At 36.4% G+C, this 20,000-nt stretch overlaps 1 protein-coding gene across 8 annotated transcripts in view; it reads right to left on the reverse strand.

Moving 5' to 3' along the window:
- Positions 1-128: 128 nt before the first annotated feature.
- LOC111586842 (guanine nucleotide exchange factor DBS-like) overlaps positions 129-20,000 on the reverse strand; it is a 28,897-nt gene continuing 9,025 nt past the window's right edge. Inside the window, exons 9-31 of one of the 8 annotated variants that reach the window (XM_055008815.1) lie at positions 19,221-19,412; positions 18,940-19,131; positions 17,476-17,635; positions 16,416-16,462; positions 16,238-16,323; positions 15,984-16,050; positions 15,781-15,896; positions 15,582-15,651; positions 15,409-15,501; positions 14,255-14,347; positions 14,045-14,170; positions 11,328-11,549; positions 11,138-11,230; positions 10,976-11,054; positions 9,726-9,795; positions 8,777-8,883; positions 7,326-7,418; positions 6,084-6,143; positions 5,542-5,607; positions 4,787-4,864; positions 4,229-4,338; positions 896-1,002; positions 129-812 (exon numbers count right to left, since the gene is read on the reverse strand). In XM_055008815.1, the coding sequence (XP_054864790.1) occupies positions 632-812; positions 896-1,002; positions 4,229-4,338; positions 4,787-4,864; positions 5,542-5,607; positions 6,084-6,143; positions 7,326-7,418; positions 8,777-8,883; positions 9,726-9,795; positions 10,976-11,054; positions 11,138-11,230; positions 11,328-11,549; positions 14,045-14,170; positions 14,255-14,347; positions 15,409-15,501; positions 15,582-15,651; positions 15,781-15,896; positions 15,984-16,050; positions 16,238-16,323; positions 16,416-16,462; positions 17,476-17,635; positions 18,940-19,131; positions 19,221-19,412 (2,508 nt within the window). In that variant the 3' untranslated portion in view covers positions 129-631. Of the gene's footprint in view, positions 813-895; positions 1,003-4,228; positions 4,339-4,786; positions 4,865-5,541; positions 5,608-6,083; positions 6,144-7,325; positions 7,419-8,776; positions 8,884-9,725; positions 9,799-10,975; positions 11,055-11,137; positions 11,231-11,327; positions 11,550-14,044; positions 14,171-14,254; positions 14,348-15,408; positions 15,502-15,581; positions 15,652-15,780; positions 15,897-15,983; positions 16,051-16,237; positions 16,324-16,415; positions 16,463-17,475; positions 17,636-18,939; positions 19,132-19,220; positions 19,413-20,000 lie in introns of all 8 variants that reach the window. The other 7 variants (XM_055008814.1, XM_055008816.1, XM_055008817.1 and 4 more) reach the window with 7 other exon arrangements.

Consider the following 20,000-nt stretch of genomic DNA (forward strand, 5'->3'; position numbering starts at 1 on the left):
TTGTTTTGAGTTTAATTTTGCAAGAAAACTCAAAATCCAGTGAATTTCACTGGATTTTAATTGATTTTTATGTGAATGTTCTTAAAGAAAATATTAGAAGTTTTACTGATATATATGGAAACATTTTAGATATTTCTAGGATTTTTTTGAAGATTTTTACTCATTTTTTGAAAATATTTACAAGAATTTTCTTGCCAAATTTGGGGATTTTTTCCAAATAAAACTTTTAAGGGAAACTTTTAAGGAATTATTGGAATTTTCTTCCTGAAGGTTTTGCAAATTTTCAGAAATTTGGGGAATTTTTTGCTGATTTTTTGGATTTTTTTCAGACAAGGAAACAATAGTTTTGTTTCCCATAAATGAAGACAACAGGAGGTTAATACACGTCAAATTAGGAGGTTACATGAAAGCAAAAATCTATTTTTGAGTGAAAAACTACTAATTTTTTTTTTTTTTTTTTAGCATATCTGGCTTATTTTAAGACACCTAAGCTTGACAATCCTGGTAAAATAGAGCTTAAAATAAGTTTTCCCAGCTAATTTTAAGATCTCAAGATTCTAAATATCACATCTTATTTCAAGAAATCTTACCAAGACATTTTTCACTTGTTCTATTGGTAGATTTTTTTCACTTATTTCAAGGTAAAAGTTAGTTGAGATAATTTTTTTTGTTTGTTTTGAGAGGGGCATTTTTCCAGTGTTTGTATACCTGAGCTGGTGAGAGACTGACAAGACTTGGACTTCCCGATGAGGGTGATGAGATTAGCAGCAGCAATCCAGCCCTCCTTAGATGTGTTCAGGTTTCGTACAAACCTAGACACAAAAGTGCTGTTAAACCAGCTCTGCTATTAGAGTTTTAATTACCAATGGGTGGCAGTAAAACGTGACGTCCTCACCATTGTGCGTCATCGCTCTCCTTGACCAGCTGCACCATGTCTCCGCTCTTCACTGAGAGCTCTTCACCTTTCTCATAGTCGACCATCACTGTGTATTTACCAGCACTCTGTTCACAGTCAGGACAAGAAACAGGAAAGGATGAACAGGTGTTAGAAAATTATTACAAGAAAGGCCTTGTTCTGTTTTCAGCTCAGAAATGCTTGTACCTGCGGATGTAAAAAGCTAAAAGAAAAAGAAAAAATGAGTCTTATGAGGCCTAAAGACTGTGAACTTTCCTGAAACCAAGGGTTACTGAGTGATGAACAGTTTTAATCTGTGCTTTTCCCTGAAATGTTTCTGGTTACAAAGGGAGTCACGTCGATCATATGAGGCAGCTATCATCATTAGTGGACAAGAGCAAGAAGGGCAATTAAAAGCAATTAAAACTAACGTCCACGCAACACTTTTAAAATATCAAAATTGCTGGGACAAACGTCTAAATAGAGTACTCATTAAATTGGTAGAGGTTAACAATCTGCAGCATGTTTCGAACATGGCTGTGGAGAGGAAACTAAACCTCAGCTGGAAGGGAACGGGTTAACAACAAAAATCCATGACAAAAGTATTTTTTGTCATGAATGGATGAACAATTCAAGCTCTCTGAGAGCTTTTCTTGTCTCGTATATTTGATTGCATGTAGCATCCATCCATCATCTATACATCGCTGAATCCTCATCAGGGTGACGGGGGGCTGGAGTCTATCCCAGCTGACTGAAGGAGAAGGTTCACCTGGACAGGTAACAGTCTATCACAGGGCTACACAGAGAGACAAACACTCACACAATCACACTCACATTCACAGACAATTTAGAATCCCCAGTTAACCTCAGCATGTTTCTGGACTGTGGGAGGAAGCTGGAGAACCTGGAGGAAACCCACTCATGTACAGGAGAACATGGAGACTCCATGAGGAAGATCCCAGGCCGAGACGAGAACCAGGGGATCTTCCAGCTGCAATTCAACAGTGCTAACCACCGAGCCACTAAAATCTAAAAGATAAATTAAATAAATAAAAATAAAGCTGACTGAAAGGCAATCAAGGAAACCTTAGATTTGTTGGGCTTCCATGTATGTTTTTGTAGCTCTAAATTTGTAAGGTTCCTCTCCATAATTATTAGTGCTATGCTTTAATATTAGCATTAGTTGGATTAAGTTCCATAATATTAAATACCGTGTGGTCTTAACTATAATATTACATTACACTACCAGTCAAAAGTTTGGACACACTTTCTAATTCAATGCTTTTTATTTATTTGCATTATTTTCTACATTGTAGATTAATACTGTTGATTAACACTTTTTTGTTTACAACATAATTCCATATGTGTTCTTTCATAGTTTTGATGTCTTCAGTAATAATCTACAATGTATAAAATAAATAAATAAAAACCATTCATGAGAAGGTGTGTCCAAACTTTTGACTGGTTCTTCTGAATATTTGCAGTGTATAGACATACAGTGCTGTGAAAAAGTATTTGCCCCTCTACAGATATCTTCTATTTCTGTATATTTGTCACACCTCAATGAAGACATCAGGGAGGGGGCAAATACTTTTTCACAGCATTGTATAGATCTTTTTATAGTCACTAAACTATGAGATCAGCTGCAGTAATTGAGCCTCGTTGCTCAGCAGCTGCAGGATGGGTTCTGACGGTGTAGGTAGAAAACACAGCTGTTAAAAAGACAGAATGGAGGTAAACATGGGAGTTGCCAGGTTTTCATACCTGAGACCAACACTTGAACTCTTTTGCTTCTGTTTGCATGTCCTTAAGAACCACTCCACCTTTGTTAAAGACACTAGCAGTCCTTTGTTGAAGGAAGTAATGGATTCATTTGTTAAGGTGTAGCTGCAGGTCAATGCAACCTAACTCTGGGTGTGAGGCTTTGGGTGATATTTTAGGATAGCGACAGATGTACAGTTGTTATACCTCCACACTGTATATCCGTCAGCAGAATACTTGTGTGTGGAAGGTCAAGGAAACCATGTAACTGGAATCCTCCCAGAAAAACACGTTAGAGATGGTAAAACTGTCAAAAATAAGGAATTATGATTACACATAGTTGATCTTGAACCATTTGGTTTATTGTATCTGATTGAAGCAAAACATCTGCAGTGAATCGAAGTCTCCCTTCTCATCATTTCTCTCCAGGTTATAGTTTATTGTTAGACAAGTATGTGAGAGACACTGCAACAACTCTAAATCTTACCAAGTCTGTTTGTCTTATTTTTAGTCAAAATGTCTCATCCCACTCGATTTAAGATAAATTCGCATTATTTCATTAACAAGTGACATTTCAGCATAACATTTCATGCATAAGGTGGAGGGACTTTTTTTAAGACAATGCATCTTAAATATCTTGTTAAGTCAAACAATCTTGAAATGATCTTGTTTTGAGTTGAATTTTAGAAGAAAACTCAAAATAAATTTAACCCTTGTGTCGTACTGCAGGTCAAATTGACCCGTTTTAAAGTTTGAAAATGTGGAAAAAAACATTTTCACAGTGAAACTTCTGATGTCCACATTGTCAACATTTTTTGGTGGAAAAAAGAAATGTTAAAAATATTTCTTAAGAACATTCACAAAAAAAAAAATCAACCAAAATCCAGCAAATTTCGCTGGATTTTGGTTGATTTTTATGTGAATGTTCTTAAAGAAAATATTAGAAGTTTTACTGATATATATGGAATCACTTTAGATATTTTTAGGATTTTTTTGGAAGATTTTTACTCATTTTTTTGAAAATATTTACAATAATTATCTTGCCAAATTTGGGGGATTTTTTTAAAAATAAAACTTTTAAGGGAAACTTTGAAGGAATTATTGGAATTTTCTTCCTGAAGTTTTGCAAATTTTCAGAAATTTGGAGATTTTTATTTCTGATTTTTTGGGATTTTTTTCAGACAAAGAAACAACATTTTTTGGTGCCCATAAATGAGGACAACAGAAGTGTTAATACATCTCAAATTAGGAGGTTACATGAAAGCAAAAATCTATTTTTGAGTGAAAAACTGCTATTTTTTTTTAAGCATGTCTGGCTTATTTTAAGACACCTAAGCTTGACAATCCTGGTAAAATAGAGCTTAAAATAAGTTTTCCCAGCTAATTTTAAGATCTCAATATTCTAAATATCATATCTTATTTCAAGAAATCTTACCAAGACATTTTCACTTGTTCTACTGGCAGGTTTTTTCACTTATTTCAAGGTAAAAGTTCCTTGAAATAAGTTTTCTTTTCTTGTTTTGAGAGGGGCATTTTTTCCAGTGTAAATTAGAAAACAGACACCAGACTCACCAGCTTCTTCCCATTTTCGTCCTCTGGGTCAGAGTTCAGGGGATCCTCGGCGCTGGAGTAGCCGTCATGCTCCTCCGAGGCGTCCAGTGACAGCGAGGCCTTGTTCCAGCCTGAAGAGAGGAGGCAAACACCGCTGTTTAGTTTACAGCAACATCCAGCCTCGGCTGCTGTCAAATACGTGCGTGACCGCAGTGAGAGATCTACTGGTGTGAAAGGGAGAGAGGAAGACCCACAAAAACCTCCTTTGATTAGAGAAGACTAAAAAATAAAACCGCTAAACCCAGGAATCCAAGCATGACACGAGCAGTTCCACGACTACGACAGAAAGAAGACTGTGGACACTGGCATGCAACTTTATATTATAAAATCTCAAACAAGTGGGAAAAAGTGGCAGGCAACTATTCCTCCATGTCAGTGGGTATTCTTTTTTTTTTTTTTTTTTTTTTTAAACGAATTTCACTAATCTTGAAAGAAATGTGGAGAAAGCAAAAATGTAGAAAGGCTGCCTATAAAGGGGTTACAGTAGTGACACAGTGGGCTCACACACAGCCAGTATACCTCTGAACTTTGTCTGTAAGAGACTAGAGGTGCTGAACCACCTGGTTCTGCTCAGGTGGAGGGGAGGAGGACCTGAATCTGAGGGACGAGAGGCAATGGAAACACAGCAGGTCACTCACCCTGCATCAGCTACTGCCAGTTTAACCCTCGTGTCGTCCTGTGGGTCAAAACTGACCTGTTTTAAAGTGTGAAAATGTCGAAAAAATACATATATTTTCACAGTGAAATTTCTGATGTCCACATTTCCAACATTTTTGGGAAATCTTTGAACATTTTTTGGTGGAAAAAAAGAAATGTTAAAAATGTTTCTTAAGAACATTCACAAAAAAAATCAACCAAAATCCAGCGAAATTTGCTGGATTTTGGTTGATTTTTATGTGAATGTTCTTAAAGAAAATATTAGAAGTTTTACTGATATATATGGAATCACTTTAGATATTTTTAGGATTTTTTTGGAAGATTTTTACTTGTTTTTTTAAATTATTTACAAGAATTTTCTTGCCAAATTTGGGGGATTTTTTAAAAATAAAAATTTTAGGGGAAACTTTTAAGGAATTATTGGAATTTTCTTCCTGAAGGTTTTCCAAATTTTCAGAAATTAGGGGAATTTTTTGATAAATTTTTGGATTTTTTTCAGACAAGGAAACAATATTTTTTGGTGCCCATAAATGAGGACAACAGGAGGGTTAAACAAAATAACATCTTTGCTCCCCAGACAGGGAGAAAATGCAGTTGCTGTGGGAAAGAGCAGCTACCTTTGAAGCCAAACGGCGTGGGGTCACTTTGGCGTTTGGTCTTGTGATCTGGGCTGGTGGGAGATCCTACCAAGGAGAGACGAGGACGGATGTTAAGACAAAAAGGCCTCACTACCAAAGTAATACAATTTAAAAGGCAAATATTTGATGAGAAAAGCGCACAGATCAAATAGCACAACATGTTTTCAGCTGAAATGACACAGATGCACAGTAAATATGCAGAAACCTTAAGGAGAGAGAACTAACAGAGAGAGACAACTAGTTCTAGAGAGGAGAGCACCGGCAAAAAGCAGCTTAATATTGCAATGGTTTTTTTAATGGAAACCATAAAGGGACACAAATCTTTCTTTCACAGAGGACATTTTGAGATTTTGACATGTCAAAGTGAGGCTGTTTCAGTCTCAGGGTCCTGAAATTGTGCATGCTGGCTTACTGGGACACTAGATCAGAGTCAAGCACAATATGTACGTCAAAATATCTGCTGTGAAAAAGACATTGAGTGCACTGGGTTAAATGAAACAAGGGGTCTAGAGGTGTGATACCTGCTGATAGGAAGATGGTCATGGGTAAAGTAAAACTTTTGTCATCAGCACTTGAGGGCTCTGTGGAGGGAAGTATGCAGTATGTGACCTACTGAGCAAATGCCTTAAAAATATGGGATTTTTTTTCTGTAATCATTTTTGGGAAATAGCTTTTTCACGTATTTACTGAGAGTTTGACAAAAAGATGCCTCTCTCATGTTTGTACAGTAAAAATAAAGCCAAAGCTAGTAGCCAGTTAGCTGAAAATGGTTAAAAATCAGCCTCAACCTGTGCAAAAAATAGCAAACTCAGAACTCCAGAAAATTTAAATCACACTAGCTAACACATACTGTCTTGATTGTTTAATCCAAAAGAAAAAAACAATCACAAAGTAGGTTTACAGGCATAAATTAACCCTCCTGTTGTCCTCATTTACGGGCACCAAAAATATTGTTTCCTTGTCTGAAAAAAAATACAAAAATTCAGCAAAAAAAATTCCACAAATTTCTGAAAATTTGCAAAACCTTCAGGAAGAAAATTCCAATAATTCCTTAAAAGTTTCCCTTAAAAGTTTGATTTTTTAAAAAATCCCCCAAATTTGCCAAGAAAATTCTTGTAAATATTTTCAAAAAATTAGTAAAAATCTTCCAAAAAATCCTCAAAATATCTAAAGTGATTCCATATATATCAGTAAAACTTCTAATATTTTCTTTAAGAACATTTACATAAAATCAGCGAAATTCACTGGATTTTGGTAGATTTTTATGTGAATGTTCTTAAGAAACATTTTTAACATTTACTTTTTTCCACCAAAAAAATGTTCAAAAATTTCCCAAAAATGTTGGAAATGTGGACATCAGAAGTTTCACTGTGAAATTTTATTTATTTTTTTTCACATTTTCAAACTTTAAAACGGGTCAATTTTGACCCACAGGACGACATGAGGTTTAATGTAAAATCACTTTGGTCTGACTGTTTCTTGGCTGAAAGCAATAATTTTCACAAATGCTGTTGTCACCACACTGATATGAGAGTGGTCTAATATCTGATTGCAGTCCTGGCAATGATTAATAAAAGCAATAAATTTGTTTATATAGCATCTAAATGCATCACAAAGTAATTTAAATTAAAAAAAAATGCATGCACCAAATGCTTCGCACCAAAACAGGCATAAAATGATTCAAAACAATTCTCTGATTTCCACTAAATGCAAAAGATGATGTGATGTGATGGATATTACAACTGATAACAGCCCACAGTTACCTTTCTGAGCTTTGAGGTTACTGAAGCCCTGCAAAGTAAAGCGCTTTTTAGCCACAGCAGCTCTGTCTGAGGTCGGGCTGGTCACAGCCTCGTCTGACCCAGAGATAAAGCCAGAAGACCGGACAGACAGACAGAAAGAAGGAAGGAAGGAAGGAAGAAAACAGTAAGTTAGGCAGGTGTTAAATGAGAAAGTGTGTAAAGAGGGAAGAAGTTCTAGGATTCATGGGATTACAAGAAGTGAAGATAATAGGGGTCAATCATTAGAAGAAGGGAAGCAAAGAGGTACAGTAATGTGTAGTGTCTGAAATACATTCATCACTACTAATGCTAAAGACACACTGACAGTCTTACACTGCAACAACTCTAAATCTTATCAAGTCTGTTTGTCTTATTTTTAGTCAAAATGTCTCATCCCACTTGATTTAAGATAAATTCACTTAACAAGAGACATTTCAGCAGATGGAGGGACTTGTTTTAAGACAATGCATCTTAAATATCTTGTTAAGTCGAACAATCTTGAAATTATCTTGCTTTGAGTTGAATTTTACAAGAAAACTCAAAATAAGTTTAACCCTCGTGTCGTACTGCAGGTCAAATTGACCTGTTTTAAAGTTTGAAAATGTGGAAAAAATATATATATATTTTCTCAGTGAAACTTCTGATGTCCACATTTTCAACATTTTGGGGAAATCTTTGAACATTTTTTGGTGGAAAAAAAGAAATGTTAAAAATGTTTCTTAAGAACATTCACAAAAAATCAACCAAAATCCAGCGAAATTTGCTGGATTTTGGTTGATTTTTATATGAATGTTCTTAAAGAAAATATTAGAAGTTTTACTGATATATATGGAATCACTTTAGACATTTTCAGGATTTTTTTGGGAAGATTTTTATTTGTTTTTTGAAAATATTTACAAGAATTTTCTTACCAAATTTGAGGGAATTTTTTAATATAAAACTTTTAGGGGAAACTTTTAAGGAATTATTGGAATTTTCTTCCTGAAGGTTTTGCAAATTTTCTGCTGAAGTGTTGGGAGTTTTTTCAGACAATGAAACAATATTTTTTGGTGCCCGTAGATGAAGACAATAGGAGGGTTAATACATCTCAAATTAGGAGGTTACATGAAAGCGAAACTCTATTTTTTAGTGAAAAACTGCTTCTTTTTTTTTTTTTTTTTTTAAGCATATCTGGCTTATTTAAAGACACCTAAGCTTGACAATCCTGGTAAAATAGAGCTTAAAATAAGTTTTACCAGCTAGGTTTAAGATCTTAATATTCTAAATATCATATCTTATTTCAAGAAATCTTACCAAGACATTTTCACTTGTTCTATTGGCAGATTTTTTCACTTATTTCAAGGTAAAAGTTCTTTGAAATAAGTTTTTTTTTTCTTGTTTTGTGAGGGGCATTTTTTCCAGTGTAGTGGGACTCTCTCGGTGTCTTTACTCACCTTTTCCTGTGGGCTTTGGTGAGGAAGAGGAGTTGACATCAGGGCTGAAGGGCTCAACTTTCTTCTCCTCTCCCTTTTTAAAGCTCTTCTGACTTGTCTTGAAAGGACTGTTAGAGGACAAAAGTAAGAATCGTCAACAACCTCAGCAAAGTTCAAAAAGCCCGATCACACATCAAACTGTAAATTAAACGTGAGGGAGAAAAACACCCTCCATAATCCCAACCTTTGATGAAAGAAACAACAAGTTATTGTGGAGAAACTGTGGCAGAATTGGAGACCACACACATATTTTGGGAAAACAAATTGAAACTGTTTTAGGATTCAGGCAGAAATCAGATCCATTTCAAGTGCTGATTTGCCACTTGAGCCATTGTTCTATATAATCAGTTCTATTCTAGAAGAAGTAATGGATAAAAAATGTTATATCTATTCCAAATCCTACTACTGGGGGCAAAGAAAATGATAACTGTGTCTTGGCTCAGCCCACTACCTCCCACCCTCCACCAATAGAGAGACAGACTAAAGAAAGTGTATTTAATGGAAAAAATAACAGCAAAACTTCATTTGAAATTAGGTTCCTTCCTATGTTCCTTCCATTTGACAGGATGGGGGAGATGCTTTTGTTTGAATTGCAAGTGGAGATGTAATGAGATTTCTGTCTGGACTGTGTATTTTTACGTTTCATAACAACCTGCTGCTCTTGAATTAAATTTATCTTTAAACTTAATTTGAAATTCTCCTCTTTCTGTGGGTTTAGATGATACCATGAGTTAGTTGTGTTTCCAAAGTGTATATTTGTTTTTGTTTATCATGTGTATGTGTTTGTTTTTCCATTTTTGAGTTGCATATAAATATGTACAAAAACATGTAGTTTGAATAAAAATTTGGTTAAAAAAAAAACCCAAAAACTTCTGAGGGAGAATAAATAAGATGTGGAGCACAGATTTACCTGAGATTTACTGTTCCACTGGGCACAGGTGGAAACTGGAATATCTGGTCTGGAGCCCTCTGCTGGCTGGCTTCTGACAAAGAGGGAGAAAAAACGTTTTAAAACACCACAATGGAACATTAGCAGCAATATTACTCTCATAATACCTTCAGCTAAAGCATAAGTGTGTATGTTTCTGGTTAAACATGGATTTTACTTTTAGAAATACGGTTAGTAACATACGCACTGGAAAAATGCCCTCTCTAAACAAGAAAAAACTTATTTCAAGGAACTTTTACCTTGAAATAAGTGAAAAAATCTACCAATAAAACAAGTGAAAAATGGCTTGGTAAGATTTCCTGAAATAAGATGTGATATTTAGAATATTGAGGTCTTAAAATAAGCTGGGAAAATTTATTTTAAACTATATTTTACCAGGATTGTCAAGCTTAGGTGTCTTAAAATAAGCCAGACGTGCTTAAAAAAAAAAAAAAAAAAAAAAAAAAAGCAAAAAAAAAAGCAGTTTTTCACTCAAAAATAGATTTTCGCCTTCATGTAACTTCCTAATTTGAGATGTATTAACCCTCCTGCTGTCTTCATTCACAGGCACCAAAAAATATTGTCTCCTTTAAAAAAAATTCCCCAAATTTCTGAAAAATTGCAAAATCTTTAGGAAGAAAATTCCAATAATTCCATAAAAGTTTCCCTTAAAAAAAATCCCCAATTTTGGCAAAAAATTCTTGTAAATATTTTCAAAAAATGAGTAAAAATCTTCCCCGAAAAAATCCTAAAAATATCTAAAGTGATTCCATATATATCAGTAAAACTTCTAATATTTTCTTTAAGAACATTCACATAAAAATCATTTTGTGAATGTTCTTAAACATTTTTAACATTTCTTTTTTTCCACCAAAAAATGTTCAAAGATTTCCCAAAATGTTGAAAATGTGGACATCAGAAGTTTTCACTGTGGAAATGTTATTTTTCCACACTTTCAAACTTTAAAATGGGTCAATTTTGACCCACAGGACGACACGAGGGTTAAACTTATTTTGAGTTTTCTTGTAAAATTCAACTCAAAGCAAGATAATTTCAAGATTGTTTGACTTAACAAGATATTTAAGATGCATTATCTTAAAACAAGTCCCTCCATCTGCTGAAATGTCTCTTGTTAAGTGAATTTATCTTAAATCAAGTGGGATGAGAAATTTTGACTAAAAATAAGACAAACAGACTTGGTAAGAGTTGGAGTTTTTGCAGTGTGAACATACCTCTGCATGCCTGCAGCTGGGTTGTCAGAACTTTCCTGATCTCATTCACCCAAGTGGTTTTTACTTCAGCTGTAGGTGCCTGAAATGCAATAACGAAACATATTCAAGAGCACTGTAAAATCTTAATTCTAACTGTTGCTCACATGCTCTTCTTTTATTTACCTGAACAATATAGACCTCTTCTCTGGAGTTACACCAGATTTCAAACTTCTTGTTGTCCCCCTTTGCGTTCTCAGTGATCCCCACCGCACTCATCTGTTCAAAAAACAGTGAAGGGAGGTATTAATCTGTCCAACTTCATGGATAAAGACATGACAGACGAGTGCAGCGCTGCAGCTGCAGAGGTGCTCACACTCAGAGACTGCTTGAAGCTGTAGGATGGAGCTTTCTCATAGCCCTCGCCGTTCTCCTCCCTCCTCTTGCAGAACAGCAGGGCCTTCTCGTGCAGGAACAGGTGCCTCTGCATGGGCTTGAAACGGGCCAGATCCTTCACCTTGGCATGACCCTTCTTGTGCTCCGTCCACACGCTGAAGGAGCCTTGCATCAGCAACTTACCCAGTTCACTCATATTACCCTGAGAACGGAAGGAGTTAAAGGAAAAGATACAGTCAGGAAGAGTCGATCCGCCACTTCATAGACACGTTCTGAACTAGTATAATTTCTCATTTCAACACCTCAGTCTTGGCTCTGTTTAATGCATACACACAGCAATTTTGGCATACAGACATAAGAAAGTTATCAACCAGCCGCTGGTGGCTGACGCTGATCTCCGTGGCTAATGCTAATGCTAACACGTTCTGCAGCGGCTCACATCGGCAGGTTAAACAGTCTCCCAGATCTTTCATGATTCTGCTCTTACCTGCTGCTACCTGGATTTCTGTAGATGAAGCAGTCCTGCACAGTTTGCCGCAGATCCTCATGCTCACAGCCACTTTGTTTGAGAAGCTCATTCATTCTCCGTTCCTCCTCAAATGCTTTTATTCGGTACAATGCCGTGTTGTAAGTGGTGTAAACAATGGCAAACTTCTTCTTCTCTAGTTTAGTACTAGAGTAGACCAGGTAGACGTGTGTTTGGGATACACTGCCCCCTGCAGTTTGGAAGCTGACTTCTTCTTCACTAGTTTATTACTAGAGTAGACCAGGTAGACGTGTGTTTGAGGTACACTGCCCCCTGCAGTTTGGGAGCAGACGCGCACGGAGTATAAATGCACACACGTTCTCTCGCACGGACTTCCGGGCGGCTGATTTCCGCGCGGCTCGTTCGTGCGGAAAGTATATTCCAGCCTTCAGCGCTACGTGTGTCCCTTTTTATGCTGCAGGTAGTAAACCTGCAGCTGCAGATTGGTTCCGCCCCAGCTGAGTGTAGCACCTGTGCGAATGCTTCTTCTTTCTATCAGATTTCAGCTTCTTCTTTCTATGAGGTTTCAGCTTCTCCCAGTTTGACCTGACAATCAGTGTGTTTGTGTGTTCTTCAGTTATCTCAACAACCGTCCATCCGATCAGTTTCAAACTTGGTGTGTGATTCTCTGGGACCGAGAGAAAGCGCTGTGTTGAATTTATTTATTTACCTATTTCTACAGTTCTACAACTTCATTTAGCAGAAATGAAATTATCCAATCATTTTGGATCATTTTTGAATAACTTTGGACAGATGTTTGTCATTTTGTAGTCCTTTTGAAGAGTTTTTAAGTTATTCTGAGAAGTTTCAAGCCATTTTGGACAATATTTCAGTCATTATGAACAAGTTTTTGACATTTTTGACAATTTCTGAGTCAGTCTGGAGAGCGTTACAGCCATTTTGAAAAGTTTTTTGTCACATTTGAGCAGTTGTGACTAATTCTGAATGAGTTTTTTGGCATTCTAGACAACAATTATATCATCTCTGGATAATTTATTTATTTCAGCGTGGAACGACTTAGTTTGGCTGGATCAAACACAGACTGGTTTAAATGGGGTGAATACTTACACAATCACTAATTAGCCCTTTTATACTGTGTATTAATTGACCTTATTGTGATGAAATCTGTCTTTGCTTTGACACAAAATAGAAATATTAGCACATTTTGTTCAGTTTTTGTTTTTTCTAATGCTTTTTTTCATTGTAGAGTGAGCATTCTCTGCAGGAGTGTTTTCATTCTCTATATTCAGTCATTATGCCCCCAATAAACCTGATGAGAAATACATAATGGGTTTTGTTTATTGCTATTCAACCAGCTTTAATGTGATATATCATTGCACTATAATATCCTGACTTTGTGATATAATTCAGATTGTAGAATTTACGACAATGGTTCCCAGGAAAACTGATCCTATCTTATTTTTATTGGTTTTGTCTTTCTCCTTCCATTTTCCTAGAGTAGTATCTCTTCCTCCTTGCTGCATCGCTTCCTTGTTGCTATTTTCCTTCCATATAATGGAAGTTCATTGCACATTTCATCACAAATTATTGTGACTTTTACACGATGTCCCTTTTAACTCTCCTGTTGTCCTCATTTGCGAGCACCAAAAAAATATTGTTCCCTTGTCTGAAAAAATACAAAAATTCAGCAAAAAAAAGTTCCCCAAATTTATTAAAATTTGCAAAATATTCAGGAAGAAAATTCCAAAAATTCCATAAAAGTTTCCCTTAAAAGTTTATTTTTTTTTTAAATCCCTAAATTTGGCAAGAAATTAAAAATTTTTAAAATATTAAAAAAATTTGTAATTATTTTCAAAAAAGTAATGAAAATATTCAAAAAAAAATCCTAAAAATATCTAAAATGATTACATATATTAGTTAAAGTTCTAATATTTTCTTTAAGAACATTTGGAAAAAAAATCATTTTTTTCCAAATGGTCACATTTCTTTTTTTCCACCAACAAAGTGTTCAAAAATTTTTCAAAGTTTTCACAGTGAAAATTTATTTTTTTCCACATTTTCCAACTTTGAAATGGGTCAATTTGTCCTGCAGGACAACAGGAGGGTTAAATGCTGCACTCTGCACGCCTCCATCTTCCACATTATGTCGGTAACACATCTAAGACATCTGATCTGCTATTTTTAAGCCTGGAGCCGACTTCACGTCTTACCTCGTATCCTGTAATGGCGATGAGGTGCATGGAGTCGTTGACAGCCTTGAGGATGCCTAAGATGGAGGTCAGCGCCTCCTGCAGATCGTCAGCCCCCTCACAGCCCTTACTGTACTTCAGCATTTCCTGTAGCCAGAAACACACAAAGAAGCAGCTCAAAAACAGAGATCCCACCGAGAAGACGACTGATTTGTAGCCGACAGACGATACCTTCAGTAGCAGCTGATATTTGGTGATCCTCTGAACCGGCTTCAGCAGGTACGAGTCTAAACCCAGTTTATGCTCCAGCTTTTTCTGACACTCCTGTGCAATAAGAAATAGAAGAATTATGTCAAATAAAACATGCTCTGACCAGAGTGAGTAGATACTGGCTACCTGTTCCTGTTAGAGCAGACTTTAAGGTGCTGCTGCTAACCTACAAAATTGCAATTTTTTAAAAATTGCTCCATTGTACCTATCCAGTCTGGTGAACCTGGATGTCCCCAGTTGTGTTCTGGGCTTCCGAGTGTCACAAAGGTCCATAGAAAGACGGTTGACTTTTCTTACCATGCACTGACATTATGGAACAGTCTAGCTGCTGAAATCAGTCAGGCATCTTCCACTGATGGATTTAAAACTAAGCTGAAGACCCACTGCTTTACTGCTACATATGAATCTTAAATTGTTTGTTTTACTGATGTCTTTTTTATTGTTTTGTTTTTATTGTTTTTATCTGTTCTTACTGTTTGTATCTCTGTGTACAGCACTTTGATTGAAAGTGCTTTAAAATAAATAAATAATTATTATTATTATTGTTTGTTTGTTTATTTATTTGTATTTATTTAACCAGGAAGTCCCACTGAGATTAGAGATCTCTTTTACAAGAGAGACCTGGCCAAGGTAGCAGCCATACAAAATGTAAATTTGTATAAAACAGATACATGATATAAACAATAAGCAGTAAAACAGATTGACAGCTGCTCAGGGAGACTGACATTCCTCCTTCACTGCATTCTTCATGATGTTCTTAAACTCATTAATGGAAACGAATTTTTCTAGTTGAAAATTTTTTTGAAGATTATTGGTGCATGATGGGAGAACGCTGTTCTGTCAAAGTCTGTTAGAGTCTGGGGAACATTCAAAAGCAACCACTTGGAGGTTTGCAGATGGTAGCTACTAGAACTAAAAGTGAGAAGGATCCTGAGGTATTCTGGGCCCAGCAGAGCTTTATAGATGAACATAGACCAGTTTAGTTGTCTACGAATGCTTAGCGACGTCCAGCTAACCAGATCATAGAGAATACAGCGGTGAGTGAGAGATTTTGCTTTGGAAATGAAACATAAAATTAGAAAAAAACAGTAAAACTTGGAAGAAGGTTTGCTCACCTGGAAGAAGGCGCAGTCGGAGCACTGCCTCCACAGGCTCTCAGAGCGAGGCTTGTTGTGGCAGTACTTCTCATAGATCTGCAGATCCGTCATCTGAGGAGGGGAACAAAAACAATTTGCATTCAAGAAATCTCCTCCTCAGCTCAGTTAGAGTCTCTTAATAATTCACTTACCCTCTCTAGGAAACACCTTCCAACCAACTCTGGGCAATCCGTGTACTGCTCCAGTTCCCGGAGAAAAGTTCTGGAGGAAAAAAAGACAAAATGGTGTTACTGAGAGTGGAGATGAGAAGGAATAAAATGCTGATTGGCCAAGAAAGTGTCACGTCACGGTGCAGGTATCATCAGTGACAACCAGATGGCGCTCAGTCACCTTTTGTGGAAGTGGTAAATTTCTGGCATGTTGCCAAACAAAATCTCCTTTTTGTTCTGCAAAGGTGCAGGGATGAGGGGAGACATGGCCGGATTATCCATCTCAGAGGCATATCCCTGCAACAAACACAAAGAAGACATGAAAATCCAGCTGCAGGTGAAAGACAAGAGGAAAGAAAAGTTGCTGTGGAGGGAATAAACAACCTGCAGCACACAGAGCAGCTCTTCCACGTAGGCTCTCTCAGTTTCCAGCAGCTCATTCATGACATGTCTGCACACAGAAGGAGAATAGAGGGATTCAGACAGAAAGGCACAAACAGAGAGGGATCAAGTGAAGGATTCTGTGTGCTCAGAAGAGATAAATGCACAGCGCTATAGATAATGAGATGAGTGTTTTCACAGAGCCCATCTGCTGTGTAACTTGATTACAGATGAAGGAGTTACTGCTGATCCCTCACCGCCTGAGCACTGCCAGGTTCTCCTCCTCCTCGGACAAAGAGGCATGTCTGCTGTTACTGTCTCCGTTCTGTAGTTGGCCGTTTCCCTGGGAAAAAAAAAAGGAAGATTAATGTCTGATCGCTGAGATGAGCAACAAACAATGCAGATTTCACAGAACAACACAATCACAACACTCACTTTTTCACAGTCTGTCTCGGAGTTTTTCTCCTGCTGAGCTCTGTGTGCTGCAGATGAGGGGAGACAGTCGTCATTTTAGGTTATTAAAAATGTAGTGAAGAACAGTTTGGCCTGTTACATAAAAGCCACTGACGTCAATAAGAGCAGACAAATCTATGCATATTTCAGTGGGTCCTCAGTCAAAGAGAGTATTTCAGGCACCACAGGCTTGGTACTATAAGAGAGAAACTGTATTCAAGATCAGATTTTTTAAGAGTTTTTGGAAGAACGTGAATCAAGAAATGTTTGTGATTTTATTGTTTATGCAAACAATCTACATGTAATATGATATATCTTGATTATGATGTAATTTTACACATTTATTGCACAAAAAAAGGCCTTTGATAGTTTGACATACACAATCTTTTGCACTGCAGTGAAGATGAAAATTATTGTTTAAAATGTAGTTTTAAAACTATAAATGAACCATAAAGTGTGAAAAATTAAATATAGCCAGGCTTTATTGTGTGGAAAGAAATTTGTTCATTTAAAATTTTAGAATTTATACTAATCATATTTCATATTCATGTTGTAGCTATGAATCAAAGATTGTCTCCTGCTGAAAGAGATGAATAGAAGTTAATAACTTGCAGCACGCAGGATGACCTTTATTTCTTTTTATAAGGAAAAATACATCCCATTGCCCTTCCATTAATGCAAAAGGTGTCCTGAAGATGGCAAATTAATGGTGAAATCATATTAAAGAAAGTGGTTTGTTCATGTTATATTAGAGGATGCCTTGACTAAATGTTTTTTTTGTAAATTTCTGATGCAGACTTCACCCTTTCTTCTTAGATAAAGGTTAAGAAAGTCTGCAGTAAAACGTAGCTTTGACAAATGTGCAAAGTGTCACAAGTGTGGAAAAGAGAATCTAAATGCAGTGTTAATGTGCATGTAAGGGCTAAATGTACATGTGAGGGGTGCAAAGATGGACTACCATAACACCCTCAAAAACAAGTTATAAAAGGATCTGCGTTGTGTGACATAAATAAGGCTCATGTGTGGCTGTGTGAAGACTGACCAGGCGAGCTGAGAGGAGATTTGATGAAGGCTTCAGGTCTGGGGGCTACCGGCTGCACAGGCCTGGTCTGTTTGGCTGCCAGCTTCTTCAGACTGACCCTCCTCTTGTCAAACATCTCCTGCATGGACGACTGCTTCTGGAAAACTTTCTCCACTTGGTCCTGATACATGGGAAGCCATCAGTGATCAGTATGTGATGGTTGAGTAGTTCACATTTCTGTCAGCGGATCATTGAACATCTAAATCATCCACACACTGCAAAAACTCTTAATCTTATCAAGTCTGTTTGTCTTACTTTTAGTCAAAATGTCTCATCACACTTGATTTAAGATAAATTCACTTAACAAGTGACATTTCAGCAGATGGAGGGACTTGTTTTAGACAACGCATCTGAAATATCTGGTTAAGTCAAACAATCTGGAAATTATCTTCTTTTGAATTGAATTTTACAAGAAAACTCAAAATAAGTTTAACCTTTGTGTCGTCCTGCAGGTCAAAATTGACCCGTTTTAAAGTTTGAAAATGTGGTAAAAAATATATATTTTCACAGTGAAACTTCTGATGTCCACATTTTCAACATTCTTGGGAAATCTTTGAACATTTTTTGGTGGAAAAAAAGAAATGTTAAAAATGTTTCTTGAAAACATTCACACAAAAAATCAACCAAAATCCAGCGAACTTCACTGGATTTTGGTTGATTTTTATGTGAATGTTCTTAAAGAAAACATTATAAGTTTTACTGATATATATGGAATCACTTCAGATATTTTTAGGACTTTTTGGAAGATTTTTACTCATTTTTTGAAAATATTTACAAGAATTTTTTGCCAAATTTGGGGGATTTAAAAAAAAAAAAACTTTTAAGGGAAACTCTTAAGGAATTATTGGAATTTTCTTCCTGAAGGTTTTGCAAATATTAAAAAATGTGGGTAATTTTTTTGCTGATTTTTTTGATTTTTTTTTCAGACAAGTAAAAAATGTTTTCTGGTGCCCATGAATGAAGACAGCAGGAGGGTTAATACATCTCAAAGTAGGAGGTTACATGAAAGCAAAAATCTATTTTTGACTGAAAAACTGCTTCTTCTTTTTTTTTTTTTTTTTTTAGCATGTCTGGTTTATTTTAAGACACCTAAGCTTGACAATCCTGGTAAAATAGAGCTTAAAATAAGTTTTCCCAGCTAATTTTGAGATCTCAATATTCTAAATATCATATCTCATTTCAAGAAATCTTACCAAGACATTTTCACTTGTTCTATTGGCAGATTTTTTTTTACTTATTTCAAGGTAAAAGTTCCTTGAAATAAGTTTTTTTTTCTTGTTTTGAGAGGAGCATTTTTTCCAGTGCTGAGACTTTACGTTGCACTGATTTTAGACAGGTGTTAATAATTTGGACATCTCTGCTGCATCGGGGTGTTCCAGTCCATTTGAAAGTGATGTTAAACCACAACACGTGTTCTCCTCTTACCCTGAACTGCTGGTTCAGCACCATGTCATACTCTCCCCAGATGGTGCTGAGGTCTGTCAGCTGATTCTGGCCGGCATTATCCAGGTAACGCTCCAGCTCCTGCAGGGCCAACTCCGCCCCCTCATGGGACTGACATTTGTCCACCGGCTGAGAGGCCAGCAGGTAGATACCATCATCAACCCATTTAGATGCCTGCAGAGGACAGCAGAGGAGGTGAAAGGTTAAAAAACAACCAAAAGGACCAGGAAATGGAGGTGTTAGTGTGTGTTTAATCTTCTCACCCTCTCCAGTCGGTGGTGCAGCTCCATGGCTTTGAGGAGGTGGTCCTTCTTGTCCCTCAGACTGCTACTGACGCTCTCACTGACAGCTCTGAGCTCGCTGCATTTGGGCTGAATGGAGTCCTCGGCGTAGTGGGAGTTCTGGATCAGTTCATCACCTTCACGAGACAAAGCCAAGGCTTTGTCCAGAATCTCCTGAGGACCAGGGCAGAGTAACAGGTCAGATTTTTTTGGCAAATCTTCCCACAAATACTCCATTTTCACCAAATTCTTCATATCTGAATGAGACTTAATCCTATAACCTTTGTGCAAGAAAATGTCATAATGTGTTCTGATGGGATTTCTGTACATTTTTGGTCACAACTTCCTATTTTTCCCGTAGTTGACAGTACACTGGGGCTGCATCCAAGAGTTATTTTTGTTTTTTATTACTCTGTTAATTATTTGCTCAATTAATCAATTAGTCATTTGGTTCTTTAAAATGGAAAGAAAATTCAGGAAAATGTTAATGTTTTTCCCGGCGCCAAAAGTTTTGTTTTGTTTACAATTGAAAGATATTCAGTTTACTGTCATGTAAGAGTTAAGAAACCAAATATTTGAATTTATGAAACTGGAAGGAAAGACACTATCCCTAAAAAAATGACTCAAACAAATTAATCGATTATCAAAATAGTTGGGGATTAATTTATAAGTTGACAACCTTCATAATAATCAGTTAACTGCTGCAATTCTAAACTATAAAGCAATATAATAACTAATTTTGTAGCCGTGAGCAAATCTCAT

The sequence above is a fragment of the Amphiprion ocellaris genome, unplaced genomic scaffold (assembly GCF_022539595.1).
Source record: "Amphiprion ocellaris isolate individual 3 ecotype Okinawa unplaced genomic scaffold, ASM2253959v1 Aocel_unscaffolded237, whole genome shotgun sequence".
Lineage (NCBI taxonomy): Eukaryota > Metazoa > Chordata > Actinopteri > Pomacentridae > Amphiprion > Amphiprion ocellaris.